The sequence below is a fragment of the Pararge aegeria genome, chromosome 3, assembly GCF_905163445.1.
Source record: "Pararge aegeria chromosome 3, ilParAegt1.1, whole genome shotgun sequence".
NCBI classification, from domain to species: domain Eukaryota; kingdom Metazoa; phylum Arthropoda; class Insecta; order Lepidoptera; family Nymphalidae; genus Pararge; species Pararge aegeria.
The window spans coordinates 1,363,407-1,387,385 of NC_053182.1; the positions used below are offsets into that span (position 1 = coordinate 1,363,407).

Sequence of the window (23,979 nt, forward strand, 5' to 3'; positions counted from 1 at the left end):
TCCATTAACACTGTAGGTTCGCAACTCATTGACTCTTCTCCTCTGAAATTCCCCAATTTCTGATGACCAAAGTCTTCGAACAGGGCGTGTTGCCAACAATCGGTATCATAAGAAGGTTGAAAGTCACTCAACGAGTGATGAAGAGCTTGAATGTCTCTGGTGATAAAACCAACAGCCAACAGGACCAAGACCAATCAGAGATACAAGTATAACCGCCGTTAATTCAAGCGGTCTCAACAGTTGCTATGACTGCAGTCAAATTAACAATAGTTACTCCCAATTTGAATAAGTGTGCAAAATAAAGAAGAACCATTACTTATAAAGCATGTACATTATTTTATCCATTTACATAAAAATGTGTGAAAGAAACTGAAATAAAGTTTCATTTATAAAACGAAATCAATGTTGATAGCTACTGGCAGGCATATGAAAATAAAAAGTTTACCAACTCATTTTATACCTGTTCTGAGAAGCTTATAATAATAATTTACTGTTAGATTGATTGATTGATAAAAACTACTCTGGTTTTGATAAAAAGATTAAAATTAATTTCTTAAAATTGTCGTTATAAGCGGTGGAAGCAAATGGTGATCTGAAATGAACAAATAATATAAAGGTTATATATAAATTTACATTAAAAATTAGCAGTTAGTTTTCCCAGTTTAAAAAGTAACGCAACACACCTCTGTGCAATAATCGGTGCATCGATTACCAAGACATATCACATTTTTATAAAGTTGTGTACGATGCAATTTTCTATCGAACGCACTTCGTAAGCTTAACGTTATTAGCTAACACGTTGCAACCGTATTTCATCGTATCAGTACGATGTGTCTAAACCAGTGGGCGTGCCCCATTGTTCAGAGTTTTGCAACTGCCGAATATACAACTGTAAATGTTAACGACTTGTTGATAGATGTTGCGATCGTGTATAGGTTCTTGCTTTGATCTATTGATTGATCGCTCATAACTTTTTTGCATAAACACAAAGACATGCTTTTATTATAAAACGTTTAATTAGGACTTATAACTTTTATTCAGTCGTCCATTATTTGATCTCATTAACATTTATATTTCGTATCGTTAGAGCCTTTAATGTTTATTAAAATATGTTAGTTGTATTTAGTCTGATCAGCTTAGCAAACCATTTTTATAACAATTTAAATATCATTCCTTATATATATGGATATTGTAAATAAATTCTACTTGAAGTTTTTCATATTTAAAGTAAATTTTGCAAAATTTAAATTAAAAATAGAGAAATAGGGTAGACCAAAACTACTTGTCAATTAATATCTAAGTTTTATTTTACTTCAAATAAAAGAAGAGCATAATTACTGTAGAAGCAATCACAAAATCTCAAAAATATTAAAATATTGACTAAATTTATAAATACATTGATTATCGTATTGCAATTCTTTGTTACTAAAAGTATTACTAATTAGATACAGTGCTTCATTAAAAATTCCACATCAAATAAATATTAATTTATTTACTGTCTTTTGTTATCTCCTAAGATATCGAAAAATCAGACACACGTCAAAACTCGGGAAATAAACAAGAGATCATGACGAAAGATCCCGGTAGCCAATGACAAACGAAAGTGTTATTAATGGTAAATGTATTAAAACCTACGGATTGCAAGCGTGTGAACCACGGAAGCCGTTTATTGATCCGGTGTCTGTAATCTACGTATTAGTAAATAGTGGGACACATTTTTGTTGCAAGTATTCTTTGAGCTTCAGTATTACTTAATATTAGTAGGATATTGTCCAACACCAGTAACTCAATTAGAATTAATAGGTTGACCGAATTGATTAACGGTTTTATGTAGCAGAGTTTATATAAAGATATTTCTGTAAAATACCTGTATAAATAACCTGTCAGTTTAGTCGCAAGTAGATAAAATAACTGCATTAGGTTGTACATTGCAATCAAAATTCAAAGATTTTCTCTTCTATGTTTTAATTATTTATTATGTAACGTAGTCATTTCGCACCACTTACTTTGCATCTATCTACATCTATGTAGCGATAAGGTGATCCAATTGTACACCATATTGTGGTATGTTTTTTTTTTTTTCTGTCATACATATTTCTTTTTTTCAGTGGCGTAAATTAAAAATTTCTATGTTCAATTATTCAAAGAGAGATTTAAAAGATGTATGCAGAGCTTATTTAGCAGTAAGGTTTTAAGGAAGCGATACAAATGGAATTAAAAAGAATCAATTAATCAAAAATACTTTATTGCACACAAGAAAAAAATAAATAAAAGAGACAAAAACAACAAAGGTACAATTAAATTTGTGTAACAAAGGGGGCAAACAATGTTATGCAATTAAAGGAATCGGCTTAAATTGTTGCATCGATTGATATTTTTGTTAGATTAATGGGATAGGATTTTTAGTATGCACTACTAACTATAAATTTTTAATATGCACTACTGAAAATTCTATCCCATTAAGCTAGCAAAAATTTTAAATCGATGCAACATTTACAGCCGATTCCTTGAATTATATGACATTCTTATTACTGTAAAATATAGGTACTAACACATGATAGATATTGCATCGGTCTAAATCTTCAGTATCAATCTATACTGTATCACTAAGAAAGAGATTATAATCAGGCATGTCATTGTCAAGTACTTTTTCTTTGTGAGTTTCACTAACTCTGTCAAATCACAAGCTGATTTTGCGGATGTTCGTAATTCAATCCAATCGACTGTGTGACCTTTACCAGTACACTATTGCAGTGATTTATTGCTGTTAGTTGTTCATAATTATATAGTAATTTTTCTACTGCTACGTAAATACTACTATTATTTCCGTTACTTTGTAATTAATTGCCTTTTTTTCCTCTATAATCAATAATTTTTACACGCCATACAACATCTTGGAGTTATTAATATTATGATCGTAAGCAACAATTATGAATGAATGAATGAATGAATGAATAAATATAGTTTTATGGTAAACCACTAGAAGTACATAAAACAGAAAAGCATTAACAAACCACGTTGACAATTATGTTTTGGATTTAGTCAAAAATATCTTTATTCTCGTAGGCCCATAGGTGGCGCTTTTGGTGCGTACACTACATAAGAATTACACGTTAATGAGATGATGGCGATAAAAGTTTACGAATATAGTAAACTTAAAACTATACCTACGAGAGTTCCAAATGCGTCCTGGTCTAAGAAGAAGCCCACAACAAACTTAGCCGGGTGTTTTTAATGTAATTACCATCTCACATTGTCATTTAAAATTATTAGAAGAGCAACCTGGTTAGATCAATAATTACACTCAAGCTTTCTATAGTCTTTTTTATGGTAGTCCTTTATACTATAATAGGACTTTTCTATAAGCTTACGAGATTATATTTATGACAAATTTAAGGTTACTTTGGTCTCTGGTGAGTATATGATTTTCTAAATATATTCTTTTAATGGCACATTGAGGAAATGTCTTAATTAATTTGGCATAGTTACATCCGAATTTTTATATTTACCTTTATTCAACTTATTATACAGGTTGATTTCATAGGCTTAAAAACTTTTACCAAGAAGTGGAATATGCCTAAGTTGTGAGGTCTGAGCCCAATAGTGGGACATCAATTTGGTTAATGACAATATATGAATTGCCTTGGATGATTGCGATATTTACTTGAGTGACTCTCTGTGATTAGAATCTTTTCAAAACCTGTCTAACTATATAAACCTACGGTAACATGTATAGGAAATTAACATAAAAAATTCAGAGATTTTTATCGACTTTTCGTTCGGCTAAAGTTTAGTGTACCGGGTGATCGGTGGTACTCAGTGCTATCAGGTAGTTATTTCTTAGAAGGCAGCTCTGTCGTCTGGCGAGTGGCCTAACCAAACAATTGCGAAGTGTGGGGCATGGTTGTTAAATAATGGACCGCACGTGCTCAGTTTAACTTTATTATCTTCGTATTATAACTGTTGGTTTAAAATATTTTGTGATTGTTATTGTTATAAAATAAACCTCCAAACAATTACTTGTTAAATTTAGATATCTATTGAGTTTGAGCTGCAATTTCTAGTTTATTATTCATATTCTTTCTTTCAACTTAATTTATGGCATTAATTTAGTCATATTTGTTTTCTTTTAAACTAATTATTTCACGATAGATTGGAATATCTCCTAATTTTTTCTTAGCATATCGGTTATTATATTGCTTTTCTAAATCTATATTAAAGCATTGTGAGGATATCAAACAAATGAGCTTTTCTCACACACTACGAACACTACGTCCGTAGAAGTAATGTCTTATAACGGTTGCTGGAAGATTTCTAGCCATCTAGGAAGCGAGCCGTATCGTGCGATCAAAGAAAGTAAAGGAGTTAATTTAAACTACTTCTCAGACCTTAGAACATTACCTTCCCTTTATAAGACTAGGAACACATAAAGCGAACATCAATTTTGCTTAAAACAACATCATTATCAACATCAATCCATTACTACAGGACACAGTCTTCTCTCAGCTCTATGCCATGCCCTAGCAAAGTCCGTTTTGTACCTCTGACACTACTGGCATGCTTCACTGGTAGTGAAAGGGTATCCATGCCATGATGCATAAAACATTACATTCTTAATGGGAACTATGGTTATGCGTTCGACCGTAACAATAGGAAGATCTTACTCCGAGCTGGTGTTGTTTGCTCAGAGACCGAGGTCAAATCATTCATCTTTGAAAAATATACGCGATGCCAGTAGCTTGTGGCATCATCTAGTAATATGGAGACCATCACATGTTTAGTACTGATTTCATTTTCCATTGTCTGCAGGTAGAGCCAGTAGGAATGCTGAAGCACGTGGCGGTGTCGCCGCACCGCGCGCGAGCCGACTCTGTCAGCCTGTCCTCCTCCGCCTCTTGCTGTAGCCTTGGTAGCCTCGAGAACCGACACGACTCTGTCACTGACCTTTCACATCGCACGGTGAGTACACACTTAGATCTAGGATCTTACAGACCTTTGGAAATACCTATAAGAGCTAACCTCTATCCAAGTGGTTACTAGCTATACGTAAATGGACACCAATCAGCCCCACTTCCCGTGCTGACAGCCTGGAACGTGTCATCAGCCACTTGGTGAATGATCAAGCACAACCTTCGTGTCTATCATAATTCAATTATCACAATTCACTGAAATGTGAAACTCAAATTCAAATTCTGAGTTTCAGATTTCAGTTTTCAAATAGTGGAAACTGACGAAAAAGTTACACAATATCACTCCATTCATTTATCAGAAGACAAGACAATGACTATCGCAGAAATAAGATAATTGTATGATATATTTCCTTTATACATAGTTTCCAAATGAAACATGATTTAATGAGCTAAATTTCAACAAAACAATAGCATTTTCATACAGTTAACAATGGATTGGCTAAGTGGTCAGTATTCAACGGTTTAGATTCGGTTTTAGTATTTCTGTAATTGTGTGAGGGCCCGTTTGTTCGAGTAGTTGACTGTTAACCCACGCTCTTAGGAAATCGCCGCTATGTGGGTTTCAAAATACACTTGCTACATTCGGGCATTATTAAGTTTAATGGTTTCATTTATAGAATTCCAAGCATTTGCATCGAGGAAATAAAGCAAGGAATTAATGCGTTCAAAGCCTTATATCTTTTGTTTAGAGAGAAAAGAGTTGTGCTTAGCTCTGGTGTAGGGACCAATTATTTGGCCTTCCGCGGGCATTAAAAATGCAACGAGAAGGACATGCCGTGGTGGATTTTAGTTCGGATAAATGAGTCCTGCATAACAAATAAACACACACAAGCCGGAGCCGGACGGTGGTAGCCGTAAAAGGTTTTCCACCACGCCCAAAAATGCTTTGAGACTAGGGGTACATAGGTTAGGATGACTATGAAAAGCTGTTTTTGGTGCCATTTCACATTAGCGAAGTTAGACGTACAAGAACGGCCCAATTAGATTATTGTAACCTAATTGATCTATTCCTATATAACTCCTTGACGATGTATCGAAAAACAGTAAAGTTTTAATATTCGCGAATGCTGTTACACAAGCAATTTTTTTTATATTTAATAAGCGTGTGGTTTTATTGCAATCTCTCTTCCCTATTTCAAGGAACTTCCCTTTTTCTTTCGCGTCCGTCCTCTAATGATTATTACTTTGTTCTCCACACCTAGGTTCGTGTACTTCATTTTATACGTGCGTCATGTGCGTGTTATGGCGGAAATTATAAAACTGATCTACTTTTTATGATACAATCTCGGTCTTAAAAGTATATACTTATTTTGTTGCAGCACTATTGCAGTAGTGCCAACTTTTTAATTAACTTAAAAGCTTAGACACATTTATAAATACATAGTTCTTTTTTAATGTTCTTTACATCAAGTTCTTTTAAATCTCCATGATTTGACAGCTGGTTATGAATATCCGGAACTCTTGTCCTCCCACGGTTGTTAACGGATATGACATATGCATTTAGCGAAGTTGTGTGTGTTTATTTGTTATGTATTTATTTACTATTTTTCTGAAAAACTCTCTCTTTTATTGCACTTTTAATTTTGCTTGCGTATAAATTCTGGGAGGTTTCAGGTTGAACGCGTTCTGTGTTTTTTAAATTTTAAGTAATTGTAGGATATAAGTATTATTTTTGTAATTTGTAAAAAAAAATTAACTGGTTTAACTGAAGTTCTATATTTTTTTAGTGCATGAATAAATGCCCCACAGAAATATTTTAACAATGACCTTTTGCCTTTATAAGGTGGTTAGTTTTCATAATAATGTGAATGTAAACAGGTACTTAATCCGATTCATTAGTCATTGCATCACTACGACCTAGACTTACATAAACAAGAGTCTAGACCTTACAATCAAATGTGGACATTACCTTTCTCTGAGAGCGAAAGTTCAATTTAAAGTTTAGCTTTCGCATTGCTAATGACAGAATTTTCTCCATTCTTTGCCTGTGGTAATTATATTCGTGAGAAAATATTATCTGGTGTGATACAGTCTTACTTTTAGTACCAGAAGCGTTATCTATATGCAGGTTTGTGCACGTCAAAGTCACCTAAGTCTTAATATTTGGCTCATGCCTCTTCTCTCATAAGAGTGAGGGCTTTAGAGCTTCTACTATAATAATAATAATAATCATTTGTTTGCGAGAATATTTGTACAATTTTGAGATGTTAGTTAACAATACATTCAGTTAAGAGGGCATCACATTGTACTAATATTAATAATTCTTTATTTTCAGACAATAGTCCCATAAAATAGATTTGTGATTAGAGTACAATGATAACAATAATAATAGCTATATAAGCTAATGTAAAAAAAAACAACTTGAAAATTTAATTAATAGTGTGAAAATTTTGATACCAGTGGCTTAGTGGCTTCGCTCTCATCTCACACATGATAGGAAAATGATAGTAACATTTTAAAATGACGTTCGAAAAGAGAAACTGCTGAGTTTCTTGCCGGGATCTTCTCCGTAAAATCTGCCTTGCGAACCAGTGGTAGAGTCACTGCAAACATACATACTTGACGTTTCAAAAGTGCTTACATTATGCCTACTTGAAATGAATGAATTTTGCACTAGTAAAGTAATTTCAGTAGCCCGCTGAGTCAGTCATAAGCAGTGTAAATTAGGTCTTCACTTTTCCTCTTTGTGATGCAGAGCACGTTAAACCGTCGTGGGCGTTTAACCAATTATGGGTTATCATCATCATCTTCATCTTAACAACCCATTACCGGCTCACTACAGGGCACGATATCCTACAGTGGGAAGGGTTATTATTTCAAAGGAACAGAACAGCGCCATCTCTTGCTATTCAAACTGTTGTAGGACACTCATTGCCTCGTACAATAATTTACATTGTCTGTTATATACCTATATTTTAGTTATATATTATATATATGAATGAATGAATGAATACACCTTTATTGTACACCACATAAACATATGGAAAAATTGTAAATAAAATTTAACAAAAAGTGTACAATTTGGCGGCCTTATCGCATAGCGATCTCTTCCAGGCAACCAATGAACACACTTCTATTGTTCACCAAAGAAAAAAGTAGTTAGAGAGATTTCTTTCAGGCAACCAAAGGCGTAAAACACAGCTCAAGAAAAGAGGTGCAAAAAATGAGAAATAAACATTACACAAATATATAAATATATATGATTATTTATTTGCACCACCTACCTCTCTTCTTGAGCTGTGTTTTACGCCTTTGGTTGCCTGAAAGAATTCTCTCTAACTACTTTTTTCTTTGGTGAACAATAGAAGTGTGTTCATTCATTAATTCATACGCCATCAGTTCGTATCAAGTTATCAAGCCAACAAGTCGTTTAATTCTTCCACACTTATTTCCTATAGTCATATTTGCCTTTGACATTGTCCCAATAAAATTAAGAATGCTCGGGTATAATGATGAGAAAAATACCCGCGGATAGTGACAGGAAGCATCTATTTACGTTTTGATAAACCGTACCAATTGATATTAGCTATTTACTTTATTTATCAGTTCGATACGAAAATTTAGGGTTCTCGGAACTCGTGTACATCATTTGATATTTACAGAGTTTATGTTTACGGCATACCTAAGCAAAGTGTAGAATTTGTGGTTATCATATTTTTGCATAATGACGCTATTCTGCTATGCCGACTATAAGACATTTTGTTTGAACATGAACGTTAGTTTCAGACTTTTCCTGCATCTGCAGAAAATGGAGCTGGTAATCACTCGCTACGTAGATAACGTAGGTTACTTGTTTACTAAGTAACCCGTTTACTAATTGTAATAACTAGCTGTTGCCCTTCGTTATTATGGTTTTTTTAAAATCCCATGGGAACCGTTTGTTTTTCTATGTTACTTTCCGTCCTTTCAACTAACTTTGTGGCAAAAATCAAGTCAATTGGATGTTTAGCTAGGGCATCAAGAGAGGACAGACAAAATAAACACACAATAATTAATAATTTATAATATAATAAAACAACCAAAGTATGGGTTACCTGATGGTAAATTTGTGGAAAATCATATAAAAAGCTAGGCATGCAAGGCAGAAACAAGCATGGCAGCAGTACTGTCATGACGAGTTCTGTAACAAAAATCTCCACGAGTACGCATCTCACACAGAAACATCAATTAATATACTTAGGTAGAGCTCCGTTTGCAGATTCACGATCATGTCGAGGTTATCGGTGACACGAATCCATAATTTTTTCCCCTACCGAAAATCGCTCAACGCGGCCAAAGAAGTTCAAAAGTCCTTGAAGCCCGTTGGGCATATTGTCTCTAGCATTTTTCAGTCTGAGACTGCGCCAGTTTATTGCCAACATGTGTTATCGGATCGCTATAACCCGATGCCTTCATATAGACAGTGTCACATAACGATGTCGCTATCCGGGTGAGTAGTCTTGATTCATGCTGCTAAGCCATGTTGCATTGTGCAAGTGACTTCCATGCAAGTTCACAAGAAACGGAGAAATCTGAAAAAGTCAAATATTTCTTTATTCAAAAAGGCACAAAGATGGCACTTTTGATGCGTACGTTACATCTACAATGTACGTAGATACGTTCAAACATTGAACCTCCTGCTTTTTTATGTCGGGTAAAAAAACTTTAGTAATCAGCTTCATCAATATTATTCACCCATTACCGGCCCACTACGGGGCACGGGTCACTTCTCAGAATGGGTTAAGCCGTAACACTGGCCAAGTGCGGATTGACTTCACACGCCTTTGAGAACGTTATGGAGAACTCTCAGGCATGCAGGTTTCCTGACGATCTTTTCCTTCACTGTTAAAGCAAGTGGTCATTTCGTGAGTATATTTCAATGGGTTCCTAAATGGTTTGAAAACACATTTGGATCCGATAAGAGTCCCTAGTAATAATATATGTATCGTATTAGACTAGGGGTAACCTTTAAGGATGAAACGAACTTAAGGCGGACCAACCGCATAAGTCAAGTCAAGTCATAAGTCAACGCATAACTGTTACGTACTTTTAAAGGAGAACAACTTTGTCATACCTACATGATTTTATTAACCGAAGCGCACACAGCAGATATTTTGAAACATTCTTCATTGGTACTATGTTTCATTAGTCTTAACGTGATTATATATAGCCTATAGTCTTTGTCGATAAATAGGCTATCCAACACTGAAAGAATTATTCAAATCGTACCAGAAGTTCCTGAGTTCATCGCGTTCAAGTGAATAACAAACACTTCCGCTTTATACGACGCGACGTGTAAATAAAAACCGAAATAATACTTCACAGGCTTTCAAGGAACATTATGTACTGATTCTCAGAATCATCCATGAAACCGAAAACCTGATATTTTTAATGTAAACAACTGCCATAGTTTTGCTGAAAGAAATCAGATACATCCCGACCATCACATGCAAAATTTAAATGATATGACTGTCACTTTATTAGGTACGCTGGAGCATAGGTACTATGCGCGTGTCGGTATTTTATCTTCAATAGGGTTTTCATAATTAAGCACTTGTGTGTGTTGATGTTTTTAATGCATTTGTATGGAAAAATAAATATGCTTCTTTGTATTTAATATTTTTACAGGGTGATTCCTTATGAAATATACTTACGCATCCTTCAACATTGTTTCGTAATTTGGTTACACGTCGTATATAAGTCAGATATAGATCACCCTTCGCCGAAACATCAACCCGCTAGGAGGTAGAGCAAATAACAAGGAAATGTCATGCAGCATGCTTGCAGTAAGACTTAGGGCGATGTTTTAAACGCTTTGGAAGTCGGACCAATAATCTGAAGGATGTCAGCAATTGGCGAGACACTCATACGGATTCCGTGCTATTATTCATTTCCGTTTTCTAGACGTGTGAGGTATTAAAACCAACGCTTTACACGTTTCTCGCAGTTAAGTGTAGGTAGTTATGAAGCATCATTGCAATATAATATACGATTATATACAAACTAGCTGTTGTCCGCGACTTAGTCCGCGCTTATTTCTGGTTTTTATAATCATTGGGATGTTAAATAAATAAACAAACGAACCAAACATGCAAAATTTTGGCCAAACAACAAAAGTTTTTTGGCCAAAATTTTATTCCTTAACGTACTGAATATAACCGCAAAATTAATTAAGAATAGGTCGGTCGTTTCGGAGGAGTTATGTTACAAACACAGTGTTTTATTTTTAAGAAACAAGTGAAGGATCACTACTTGTCTGTATCGGCCGGGCATTGATGGGAATGATCACTGTATTCTTTTTTGTTTATTTCTTTTTCTACATATTTTTGAGGGTTCTTTTATTTTATTAATTTTTTATTTATTTTTAATTTTTTTTTTAATTAAGTATTTATAGTAGCGTATTTGTATGTTTATATTTTTGTATATATGTATGGAATATATTTTATATTTTTGTACATATCTTTAATATATAATGTTTAGTATATACTATGTTTTATGTTTTTTTTTATGTTAATTTAGTTTTAAATCCTAATATTTAATTTTGTTTGTTGTATCACCTACTTATTTCTTATAACATTTTCTTGTATGCCTTTGGTTGCCTGGAAGAGATCACTATTTAGCGATAAGGCCGCCAAATTGTACGTTATAGGTACCTTATTGTGCTGTTGTATTTGTATCTCTGTAAATTTTCTCTGTGGTGTACAATAAAAGTGTATTCATTCATTCATTCATTTTATATGTTACATAATTAAAGCTAGTTTAAAAGATTCCTCTTTGTCTTAAAATAAATCTATTTATTACGTACCTACATATCTATAACAATGTTTGCCAGGCAATTATCTGGGCATTGCATCTCACATTCTTTTTAACTGTGAAAAGTGTTAAATGTGTGTGTTAGAAACTAACACAATTAAAGTTTAATATAAAATAAATAACAAAAATAAATTTCCTATAATATTTGTGTTTCTGTGCTGTGTTTGGTAATTAACAATCTAATTACGACTATTTCGTTTAGGTACGTATACAAAATTAACTTTTTACTATTTTCAACGAATAATCTCCTTCGTGCCTTCTGCATCAAATTCAAATTCAAAATTCAAATTCAAAATTCAAATTCAAAATTCATTTATTTCAAGTAGGCCTAATATAAGCACTTTTGAAACGTCAAGTCTGTCTGTTTGTAGTGATTCTACCACCGGTTCGGAAGGCAGATTCTACCGAGAAGAAGCCGGCAAGAAACTCAGCAGTTGCTCTTTTCCAACATCAACAATTTACATTTTGTATTTTAACATTCATTTTTCTATCTTGTGAGAGCTGAAAGCGGAGCCGGATGCTTCCAAGCAACCTTGTCATTAAAAAATTCATCAATTGTATAGTAACCTCGCTCTAATAAATGTGTTTTAACAAATTCTTTAAACTTGTGCATTGGCAGGTCCAAAATCACCTTAGGAATCATATTATAAAAGCGTATACTCAATCCCACAAATGATCCCTGTACCTTACGCAGACGATATGCAGATGACACTAATTTATGACCATTTCTTGTAAGTCGACTGTTTATGTCCACTTTTTGTGTATAAAGACTAATATGTTGTCTTACAAATACTATATTGTTATAAATATATTGTGAAGCTACAGTAAGTATGCCTATTTCTTTAAACTTCTCACGGAGGGATTCGCGTGATTTAAGTTTATATATTGACCGTACAGCTCTTTTCTGCAATATAAATATAGTTTCGATATCAGCTGCTTTACCCCATAACAAGATTCCATAGGACATAACACTATGAAAGTACGCAAAATAAACTAGCCTAGCTATTTCAACGTCAGTAATCTGTCTAATTTTTCTGACTGCTTAGGCAGCCGAGCTTAGTTTACCCGCTAGTGAATCTATATGGGCACCCCACTGTAGCTTATTATCCAAGGTCACGCCCAGAAAAACTGTGGAAGTCTCTATTTTTAGTGATTCACCATTTATCATTATATTTTTATCAATTTTCTTTACATTTGGTAAGATAAATTCGACACACTTTGTTTTTTTTGCATTTAAAAGTAAGTTGTTAACTGTAAACCAGTGCGACACATGCGACATAACACGGTTTACTTCGTCAGAGTTATCTTTACTCCTATCAGTCTTAAAAATTAGAGATGTATCATCTGCAAACAATACAATGTCGCATGTTCCACTGACATGGTACGGTAGATCATTTATATACACTAAAAATAGAAAAGGACCCAAAATCGAGCCTTGTGGGACACCCATTGAGGTATTTGAACCCTGAGACTTTGCATCATTTATGCAAACTCTTTGGGTTCTATTGCTGAGATAAGAGGCAACCAAATTTAGTGCAACGTTTTGGATACCATAGTGGCTTAGCTTAAGAAGCAAGGTTTTATGATCAACACAATCGAAAGCTTTAGATAGATCACAAAAAACAGCCATGGCGTTCTGTGAACATTCCCAGGCATCATAAACATGTTTTATAAGTTTAGCGCCTGCGTCCGTTGTGCTACGACCTTTAGTGAAGCCATACTGCTCAGGGTGTAGTAAGTTATTTACATTAAAATGATATAAGAGTTGATTTAATATAATTTTTTCAAATATCTTACTAAGAGCTGGTAAGATTGAGATAGGTCTGTAATTGTTTATATCATTTTTATTACCAGATTTAAATAGAGGAATGAGTTTACTATGTTTCATTAGGTTCGGGAAAGTTCTACAAGACATTGGTGAAGTACCTTGTTCCCAGTTGGCACAGACAAAAGCTACAAACAAAAATTGAATTGAATCGGAGTTCATAATATTAAATCAGAAATAAGCTTAATAAGAACAGCACTTTAGCAATGACATAAAAAATGACATCAAGATTTTTTAATATTTTGTCCTTTAATCTGGGTCTTCCATAAACACAAAAGGCCACCCACTGAGTCGCATTGTGTTAGTTCTTTACCAAAACGTGTACTTAAACGTAAACAGCTGAAATTCTGACTCTTTAATGGCTTAAAAAGCGGTATTTATCTGCTTTCACACCCACAACACTGTGCCAGCCGGTACGGTTCCCATGTGTTCACAATCGCGAAACCATCCGCTATCATGTCGGCCATCTTCTTAATAAGCTTGGTTGATATGCCGGCGTTGTGTTGAACAATGCCGAAACTGTCTCATTGTCAGCACTGTTCCCACTGCGTGCATGTTGAGCTTTGACGCCTTTCATCAGCCTTTCATAGCCTATAAGATTTGCCCGCTCGCAATCGAGGGGTCGTTTTCGAGTACGGAATACTTAAATACGAATACGATAAAAAACGATAAAAAAGCTTGGATGTGAATTGCTCTAGCTTCATAGCTTAATATAAATAAACTGTGAGATGGTGATAACAAAAAAAAAATACCTGGCTAAGTTTGTTGTTGGCTCTTCTTAGACCAGGGCGCGTTTGGAACCCTCGTAGCTTAAGGTTTAAGTTGACGAACGAAGTTATCACCATCCCCTTACAATTATGTAAACATATATGTATGAACGCTTTATAAGGGCCTGGGATAGGCCTATATGAGTAAAGAAATTTTGAATTTGAATTTGAATTTGAGCATCAGAGTTTGATGAACTCCTTGGAGGTTTGATTCTTAACAGGGACAATTTATGATTTTGTAATTTCCGAAATTTCTTCGGTCTGGTCGTAGCTAGTTACCATCCTACCGACAAGGACGTGCTGCCAAGTAATTAAGCGTTCCGGTGCGATGTCGCGTCCAACCGCTTAGGTACTACCATACTCCCTAACAGGCTAGCCCGCTACCATCTTACACTGCATAATCACTCGGGACAGCCACCAGATGAGAGTGCTAACAAGGGCTAACCTGTAATGGAAAAAAAACTATGAACATCGTCTTCATCATCCACCCATTAGTCCACCCATTAATGACCAATTACAGGGCATGGGTTTCTTCCCAGCATGATTTAGGTCGTAGTCCACCATGCTAGAAAAGTTTGGATTAGTACACACACATATTTGATATGTCTCGCTCGTTTGGAGAACTCTCGACGTGCGGTGTCCTAACGCTACTTTCATTCACCATTATAGTAAGTGATATATTAAACCCTTGAAATTAATGAAACTGCTGGCTTATTAACACGGCAATATGGTCTTGTACTTCTAAACTAATCTTCATTAACGTGTGAAAATTACAAATATCCAGGGTTTCCCCGGAACATCATGTTACCAGTAACCCGTAATAGTTTCACCCACTTTTCTCCACGAATGCACATGGACAATTAGTGCGATTATGGGCGTAATTGCCATCGTAGTTAGAGTCATATTGACGCGTGAAAGCGACATATTGTAATAATGCACGGAAGTGACGTCAGCTTCCGGAGTAGCTACGTGATGTACCAGAGAAAATACGAGCCATCCTATTCTGCCACTGTATTAATAACACAGCTTGAGCTAGAAATAATACATACTTATCAATATATTTCACGCTTAATGTCTAGTTCAATGCGGTTTTAGTTATCAGATTACTTAAATGTCTAGAGGGCTTACTACCATCACTTCAAACAGTATTGTTTTGAAAAAATTGCCAGAATATTTTAATCTTTATTTAATTTATTATATTATTTTTAAGTAATATAATTTTTAAATATTATGTTTTTTATTGGTAGATTAGAGACTTATTTGTTTTTAGATAAAATATTGTTTTATATATATTTATTTAAGTAATGATATTGCACTTGATTTTATGGGTATATGTATATGTGCACGACCAAACTATTTTCTGTATTTGCTATCTTCGCTATTGGTTGCCTGGAAGAAATCGCTATGAAGCGATAAGGCCGCCCAATTGTACACGTTGTTTTGTCATACTTTTCTTTTTAATGTACTTTTTGTGGTGTGCAATAAAAGTATATTCATTCATATTCATTCATTCATTCATCTTTCTTTCAAGGACTTCAAGGTATGTCACGAAGTAATTTTAAATAATAATGCTATAATAGGCGTAAACAGACACTTCATACATGCGTAAAAGCACTGCATACCCAAAAATTTAAAGATTTGTCCGTTATAGTTATCTTTCCACTGAATGCATATTATGGTCCGTACCGTCCGACCGTAGGTATTCGACTGAGTTAAATGGTTATGTAGTTCTAAATCGAAGCTATACAACAGAGATTATTTTGCAATTAAAATTGCAAGTTGCAAGTTAAATATTCTTCCAACGACTTAACACGGGTACAATGTGTATTTATTAGTGATTCAAGTCTATAGTCAGTACGCACTGTATGTGAATCTCGTGCCGTCTGCAGAGCTAGTAAAGAAATAATTACTTCCAAGAAAGCACGGTACAGAATTACATACATACAGTAGCAGTGCTATGGAATAAATATTATATACTGCTTATAATGCGAAAAAGGATCATACTGCTATCGTAATAAAGTTCGATATGTAATGAAGTCTAACGATGTGGTTGTTGATATACCTGCAAGCCTAAGATACACACTGCATAGGTAAGTATATTTTGTATCTTATATTATGCGCAGTAAGTGCTACAGTCGAAAGGGTATACCAATATTTTTTTATACGGTATTGCGTACAATAATTTTATATTAACAGTAAGATTATGTAGCGTTACTTAAAACTTATTTGTTAGCTCACTAGTTGGATTACCTTTATGTTTTTTTGTTTTCAAAACATCAAACATATATTTGAAAGTCAAGAATTTATAGATTTTTCTTTACACTTATACAATTTTAATTTATTATGACACAATTCTATAGAGTTTGTGGTGTAGATCAAAATCATTTAAAAAAAAATACTTTATTTTCGAAAAGATTACAACAATCAATTGCTAGTGGTCTCCACTCTAGGTAGCCTGTATCGTGGAGACCATGAATGACTTCTTCTTGTTTAACAAAGAACTAGGAAATTTCCTTTTATGATCGAAATATTTATATATGGACCCAGATACAAGTAGATATATTCATCGAGGTAGGGTGTAATAAATGGATATAATATATCAATATATTTTCCTATGATCATATATGCAAATGCAAATCTTATACTAAGGGTACGTTCTTATAATTAGGGCTTTATACCATGCTACCCTGGGCGCCTAACGGTAGAAAGCATGATGGTGTGCGTCTTTGATGTCTTTGATTTTGTATCAATGGGTTTGCTCTGCCGTACTCGAGACAAATGGCGCTCATTACTGTAATAGCTAGAACAATGCAATATCTCGGGTGCACATGTCAACGCGGGCGTGGGAAACGCTTGCTTCGCTAGATTTACACTGTGCGACCTATCGGCACGACGACGCTACGACTGATCATCAACGACACTCACGAAGCTAACCAGACAGAGACAAAAGTAATATCCCCGGTTATGACCCCCGACGAGGGATAAAATTATCATGTCAAAGTACTGCAGCAGGAAATAGGAAAAGTTTACCCCCGTTAATATTGTTCTTCTTGCGGTGCTTCTCCGACTAGCGAAGGTTGGCAGTCAGCTTCGTAAATTCTGGTCTTTATTTCGCGAGGCGAAATAGTTCTGCTGCACTCGCGATTCCGGTCCACCAATGCCTCTTTTTCCTGCAACTTTTCCCATCATAGTATGTTGAAAGAGCTCATAACTCTCGTGCCTTCGCACGTGCCGCAGATTAGTAACTTTTTTGATCTTGATGGTGTGCAAAAGTCGTTGGTTGACGCAAACGTTAATATTAAGAGTATTTGGGTATTATTTCCACTGGTGCGCTAATTTTCGGAGAGAAAAGATGTGGGAGAAGATAAAACTGTATTGTTTCTACTTGAAGAAAAATGTCTTCTTCCCAAGCTATCTTTACTTTTGATGGGAAAGATTGACGACATTGGAGCACAGATGCATAAGCTAAGAGCGCTTCCTGCGAGGCTCGTGTGACAAGAATACCTTAAGATGTCGGGTATGTTCGCCTAGACGGATGATCGTGGATAACACCCTTGTTATATCCTTTTAAAGGTTATCAGGTAGAGATTGTGATTGAGCTTTTAAGCGATAAGGCCACCCATTATACCTTTATTATTTCAGTTATGTTTGTAATTACTCTAACTACAGTGCACGACACAGTGTATTTTCTTCCCTTCTAGTCTTCACTGTTGCTAAGGTTTAGATTAATAATTAACTTCGGGTGTAAAGAGTTTCATACTATACTAAAAACAATCTTAATTAAGAATGATCGGGAGTCTATATCGTGCCGGTGTCGTCTCGTACTCGTCTAATTTAAATACACAAAAGCGCATATGCTTCCGTACTCGACTGCATAAAAGACCGCCATCTTTTTATAAGTTTCAGCTGTAAAGTAACAGTAAGAGTAATAAAGTAAAACCCTTTCTTTGTGAACCTAAATATTTTATAGCTCGCTATAGTAGATTTTATAATCTCCTGTTATTTACCGGCCCACTTGAGGGTACGGGTCTCCTCCCACAATGAGAGGTTCAAGGCCGTAGTCCACCACGCTGGCCCAGTGCGGATTGGTGGAACATTATGGAGAAATCTCAGGCAGGTTTCCTAACGACATTTTCCTTCACGTTCGTTGAAGCAAGTGATATTTTAATTGTTTAAAACGCACATAACTTAGAAAAGTTAGAGGTGCGTGCTGGGATTCGAACTCGCTATCCCGCTGGTGGGATGATATGATGACATAATATTCTTTAGGTTGAATATTAGCCTTTGATATTCTCCATTCCTCCTGCAGCCTTCAATGTCGCGGCGTATCCCGGACACGCGGGGAATACATCATTGTATCACACGGATGTGGCAGGTGCTACCTTATTAGTTTATTGACATACGAGTCTCACGTTGAATATTTAATATCCTAGCACCTTCAGAGATATAAAGTTGAAATAATGATTACCAACCAAAGTTCTATGTCGGACGCTTACTACGGGCCTCATAAAAAGGCTCGGAGTTACTCGATGGCGATTGAGAGAACAGTTCTTGAGTATCTCATCATCGAATTGGATGAAAATTAAGCTTAATTTGTGTTACAGTAAATATATAACGTGGGTATTTAAGCTAAGGTAATTTTGGACCTACCAATCCATAAGTTTAAAGAATGTGTTTAAAAACGCATTTATTTTATTACATCGAGGTTATTATACAATTGATGAGTTTCTTAATGACTAGGTTGCTTGGAAGCATCCGGCTCCGCTTTAATCTCTCACAAGATAGAAAAATGAATTTCAAAATGTAAAATGTAAATTGTTGATATTGGAAAAGAGCAACTGCTGAGTTTCTTGCCGGCTTCTTCTCGGTAGAATCTGCCTTCCGAACCGGTGGTAGAGTCACTACAAACAGACAGACTTGACGTTTTAAAAGTGCTTATATTAGGCCTACTTGAAATAAATGAATTTTGAATTTTGAATTTTTGAATTTCATTAAACTTTTGATAATGAGTTGAGTTGGTGGGTATTTTGATATTAATACTGGTGCATTTTCGATACACTTCAGTCCTACATGGACTCGAACGATGCCAAGATACGTCCCGGTGTCTTAGTCGTTTATCATTTGCTTTACTCCGCGACAAGCAGGAGAATCCATATGGTATTATTTGAAAGAATGAATATAATTTTACATAAAAAAAGAAAAGTATAACAAAACTAAGTATACAATTTGGCGGCCTAATCGCTTCATAGCGATTTCTTCCAGGCAACCAATGGCGAAGATAACAAATACAGAAAATAGGTAGGTGGTGTATGTGTATGTACTCACTTATATGTTTGAATTATAAATCAAAAGTGCGAAAGAAGCGGTGATAGCGCATTGGGTAGGAGCTCGACTTCCTTTTAGGGGGGGCCGAGTTCGAATCCCAGCAAGCACCTCCAACTTTTCTTTTATGTGCGTTTTAAATAATTAAAAATATCTCCTGCTTTGACGGGGAAGGAAAACATCGTGTGCAAACCTGCATGCCTGTGATTTCTACGTAATTGTCTTAAAGGTATGTGGAGTCCACCAATCCGCATTGGGCTGGTGTGGTGGACTACTGGGCCGGTAATGGGTCGATATGATGAAGTGCTGGGCACAGGTCTCCCCTCCCATAGGATTGACGGTATTAGAGCATATACGCACTTTTTGCATGTTCTGTGACTTATACTCTTAGACTTGTAGTTTGATTCCAAAAACACAACTTGATTCGCAATTCTCATAAATTCTCGAAGGATATCAAGTATGGGTCATAAGTTATAACGCAAAATGTAAATATAAGACGCCTCTAGTGTCGTCAGTCAGCGCTCGTTGTTACGTCACTAGCCCCCAGATACGTGACGTAATGCATTGATTTAATATGTTACTATATGTCATGTTACAATATGTAAACAAAGGCATCCGTCATACATTGCGTCGTGTCGGTGCGGAGATAAAATTACTTTTAGTATCATTTATTAATACATTTTAACTGAATACCATTACAAGTTAATATATGTTGTATAAGTTTATATATTTTGTATATGATTTTTAGTAGATTAATTATGGGTAATGTTATTTCACGTATGTTTATATCTTATTTAAATATATATGTATATAATTTATAATATATTTATAAATATTTATGTATTTGTTTAATGTTTAAAACTTATTTAATGCACCACCTGCATCTTTTCTATATTTTTTTCTTTTTACGCCTTTGGTTGCCTGGAAGAAATCGCTATGTAGCGACCACCTAATTGTACTTTATTGCTCTATTTTTATATCTCTATAACTACTTTATTTCTTCGGTGTCTTTCGGTGCAAAAGTGTATTCATTCATTCAAGTTCAGAAAAAAAAAAAACTTAATTGCGTCGTACCGGACAAATATTACCGGGCCGTGTATAAGTAGCAACGCGCTCGATCCAATTAAAGTTCATTAATAACGTACCGACAGGATTTCGTAACCGAGATAAGTTATCTGGCGCCTGCGCGTGCGCATTTGTTGTTCTAAGAACTATACAAACGACCACGACGCATGCGAGTTGTCGCATAGAGTTAGCTGACCGCACCATATTATACATTATATGATATTTAATTTAGCTCCGATGAAGGTGGGATGTTAATAAATAATAATGATAATAATAAATATTTTTACTAACCAGAATAAATTTCAACATACTACAACCAAGAGAAAAGAGAAAACAACAACAATAATTTTGGAGTACCTATGTTGCGGGTCACCTACTCAGCTCAGTACCATGGCAGTAAGTACCTGCCAAAGAATACTGCACCACTGATTTAAATTTTTCGATAACAACTATAATAAAAAATGGAGATGAAAAAAATGATATGACGTAGTAACTCTAACTTTTACTTTTTTAGGATAGTATTATTATAGTAAGTAGGAATTAGTGTACGAACATATATATTTTTTGCATGTCACCTAAGGCGGATTTTTTGTACCAACAATGTAAAACCAATCTGCAAATAAACGATTTGAATTTGAATTTGAATTTTCGGAGTTCGCTGCGTTTTTAAATGAAGTAATTAAAATATCACTCGCTTTAAAGGTGCAGAAAAACATCGTGAGCTTGCCTGAGAGTTTTCCATAATGTCCTGAAGTGTGTGAACACCACAAATCCGCATAAATTAAAAGCTTTTCATTCTGAGAGAAGCCCCCGTGATGAAAAATAAACGGTGAAAGTACTTAGCAGGTTAGGACTTCGGCTTCAATGTCGCAAATATAAAAATGTGGTCAGTAGATGGCTACGCAATGCTGTGGTGTCACCTGGTACAAAGTGCCAACTGAAAATCAGCGCTGTATGCTCCCACTGGCGCATGAAGCACAATGCTGAGCTGGCACCTTTTTTCTAGGTTGGACCACACATAACATATGTGGTGTTGTTAATATTGTAATGTGTGGCGCAATGTTTTTATCTTTCTTTCTTTTCTGGGGGTAGAGTTCGAACCGAGAACGCACCTCTAACTTATCTAAGTGCTTGCGTTTAAAGCGTTTACAAAATCACTTGCTTTAACGGTGAAGGAAAACTCTGTGAGGAAACCTGCATGCCTGAGAGTTCGCCACAATGTAAAGGCGTGTGGAGTCCACCAAACCGCACTGGGCTAGCGTGTTGGACTACGGCATAAACTCTTCTCATTGTGGGAGGTGGTCCGTGCCCTGTAATGGGCCGGTAATAGGTTGATATGGTGATGATGAAGACACTCCTTTTTAGGGTTCCGTACCCGAAGCGTTTCAACTGGATTTGAACCCTATTACTAAGCCTTCGCCTAGTGTCCGTCTCTCTGCCACTCAACAATGGTAAAATTCAGTCTCATCTTATCTTATATCTTGAAATGAGCAATTCTTGTATATATATATAATTGGAATCTCGGAATCGGCTCCAACGATTTTCATGAAATTTAGTATACAGGGGGTTTCGGGGGCGATAAACCGATCTAGCTAGGATTCATTTTTATAAAATGTAATTTTACTCGTGTTTTCCGGTAATAACCGATTTGGTGCAGACGAAGTTGCACGGGTCAGCTAGTTATCATAATGCGCCATAAGTATGAACTCAGTAATTATATAATTTTTATTAAATAATAACTTATTTATAACAATTACTTTATTATGAAGTAATTATTATATTACGAGACCTTTGCAAGATAACCTTTGTTTGCGGCGGCGCGCGGCGTTTGCGCACGCACTTCGCTTACTAGTTACGCTATCGGAAGTCTATTATTTAACTAAACTATGAACAGAGATGCGCGCGATGTCGATAATTTGGTGTCGATAAAAGATTTCTTCACAGTGAGCGCTTGTTTTTTCTCTACTGCTTGCTTGTCTGTTTCTTCTTATTTTTATTATTTAAAATATTTGCTAAAGTTAAGTTAAAGTTTTGAAATAGTTACTGAAGTTAAGTTTTCATTATTTTAGTATGCAAAAATCCTTTTAGGAATAAAAAAAGTAAAAAGTTCAAACAAATATCCTTTAAGTAAATCGTAAGTATATTACTTTGGGAGTAAAATTAAGTAATGCCATTTTTGTCATAAGAGACAAAACAGAAATTAAAGTACTAATGCATAATACATAAATTATTTATAGCAGTAGGTACTAGATAATAATAAATAATGTTTCATTTGTAAAACGATACATTTATAGGTAGATAAAAACACCAAATGAAGTAAATTAAAATGCAAAAAATTCTAAGAAACTACTTAAGCATCCCGTATTGAATGTGTTAAAAGTTTATTTGTCTCAAAGTAATTATCGAAAGTTCCGTTACCGTGTAAGGCATCCTGTTACACATTGAGTCCAGAATGTTTACTTTCACCGCAGGAAATGCTCGCGAATTTACGCAGATCGCTTTCGATTGTACACTATAAAACAATGCTTAATAAGATCACAGCTTGGAATGCTAATTAAACATGTTTAGCTTTATAGTAAATTAGTTAATGTTAAGAAAGAGATGGCGATATCTCAAGAAGTAATCGATATCAGGAAAATAGTTTTATTTTAGGGTATTAACTATAATTAACTTTAAAATTGCACGTTGTATATTATATACTAAAAACCAAAAATAATATGTATCTCTAGAACACATATATATTAATCATAAAAATATTGACATTTATTCAGAAAAATCCTATTATAATGTTAAGGATTACTTAAACGATAAAAAAGCTTGAGTGTGAATTGCTCTAACGTCATAGCTTAATAAAAATCACCTGTGAGGTTGTGGATAAAAAAAAAAATACCCGGCTAAGTTTGTTGTGGGCTCTTTTTAGACCAGAGTGCGTTTGCACACCATACCCTCACAATTATATAAACATATTTATATGAACGCTTCATAAGTGCCTGTGATAGGCCTTCATGAATAAAGATATTTTGAATTTCAATTTGTGCTGCCATCTCACAATGGCATGCCGTGACAGATCAGAATACAGTTGCCACCACCCCTCCTATTCCCGCAGGTGTCGTACTTGGTGACTAAGGGTATATAACGAAGAAATGTGCTACTACTACCGTATACTGCGATCACCAAACCGTCCGCCAGGGCGTGATTATGGACCAAAACTCTTTTTGGAAGGGGCCTTTAGTCCAGC

General features: G+C 35.1%; 1 protein-coding gene across 1 annotated transcript in view; it reads left to right on the forward strand.

Moving 5' to 3' along the window:
- LOC120637266 overlaps window positions 1–23,979 on the forward strand; it is a 102,089-nt gene that overhangs the window by 39,714 nt on the left and 38,396 nt on the right. Inside the window, exon 2 of the mRNA XM_039909019.1 lies at window positions 4,810–4,959. Coding sequence (XP_039764953.1) covers window positions 4,825–4,959 — 135 coding nt within the window. The 5' untranslated portion in view covers window positions 4,810–4,824. The remainder of the gene's footprint in view (window positions 1–4,809; window positions 4,960–23,979) is intronic.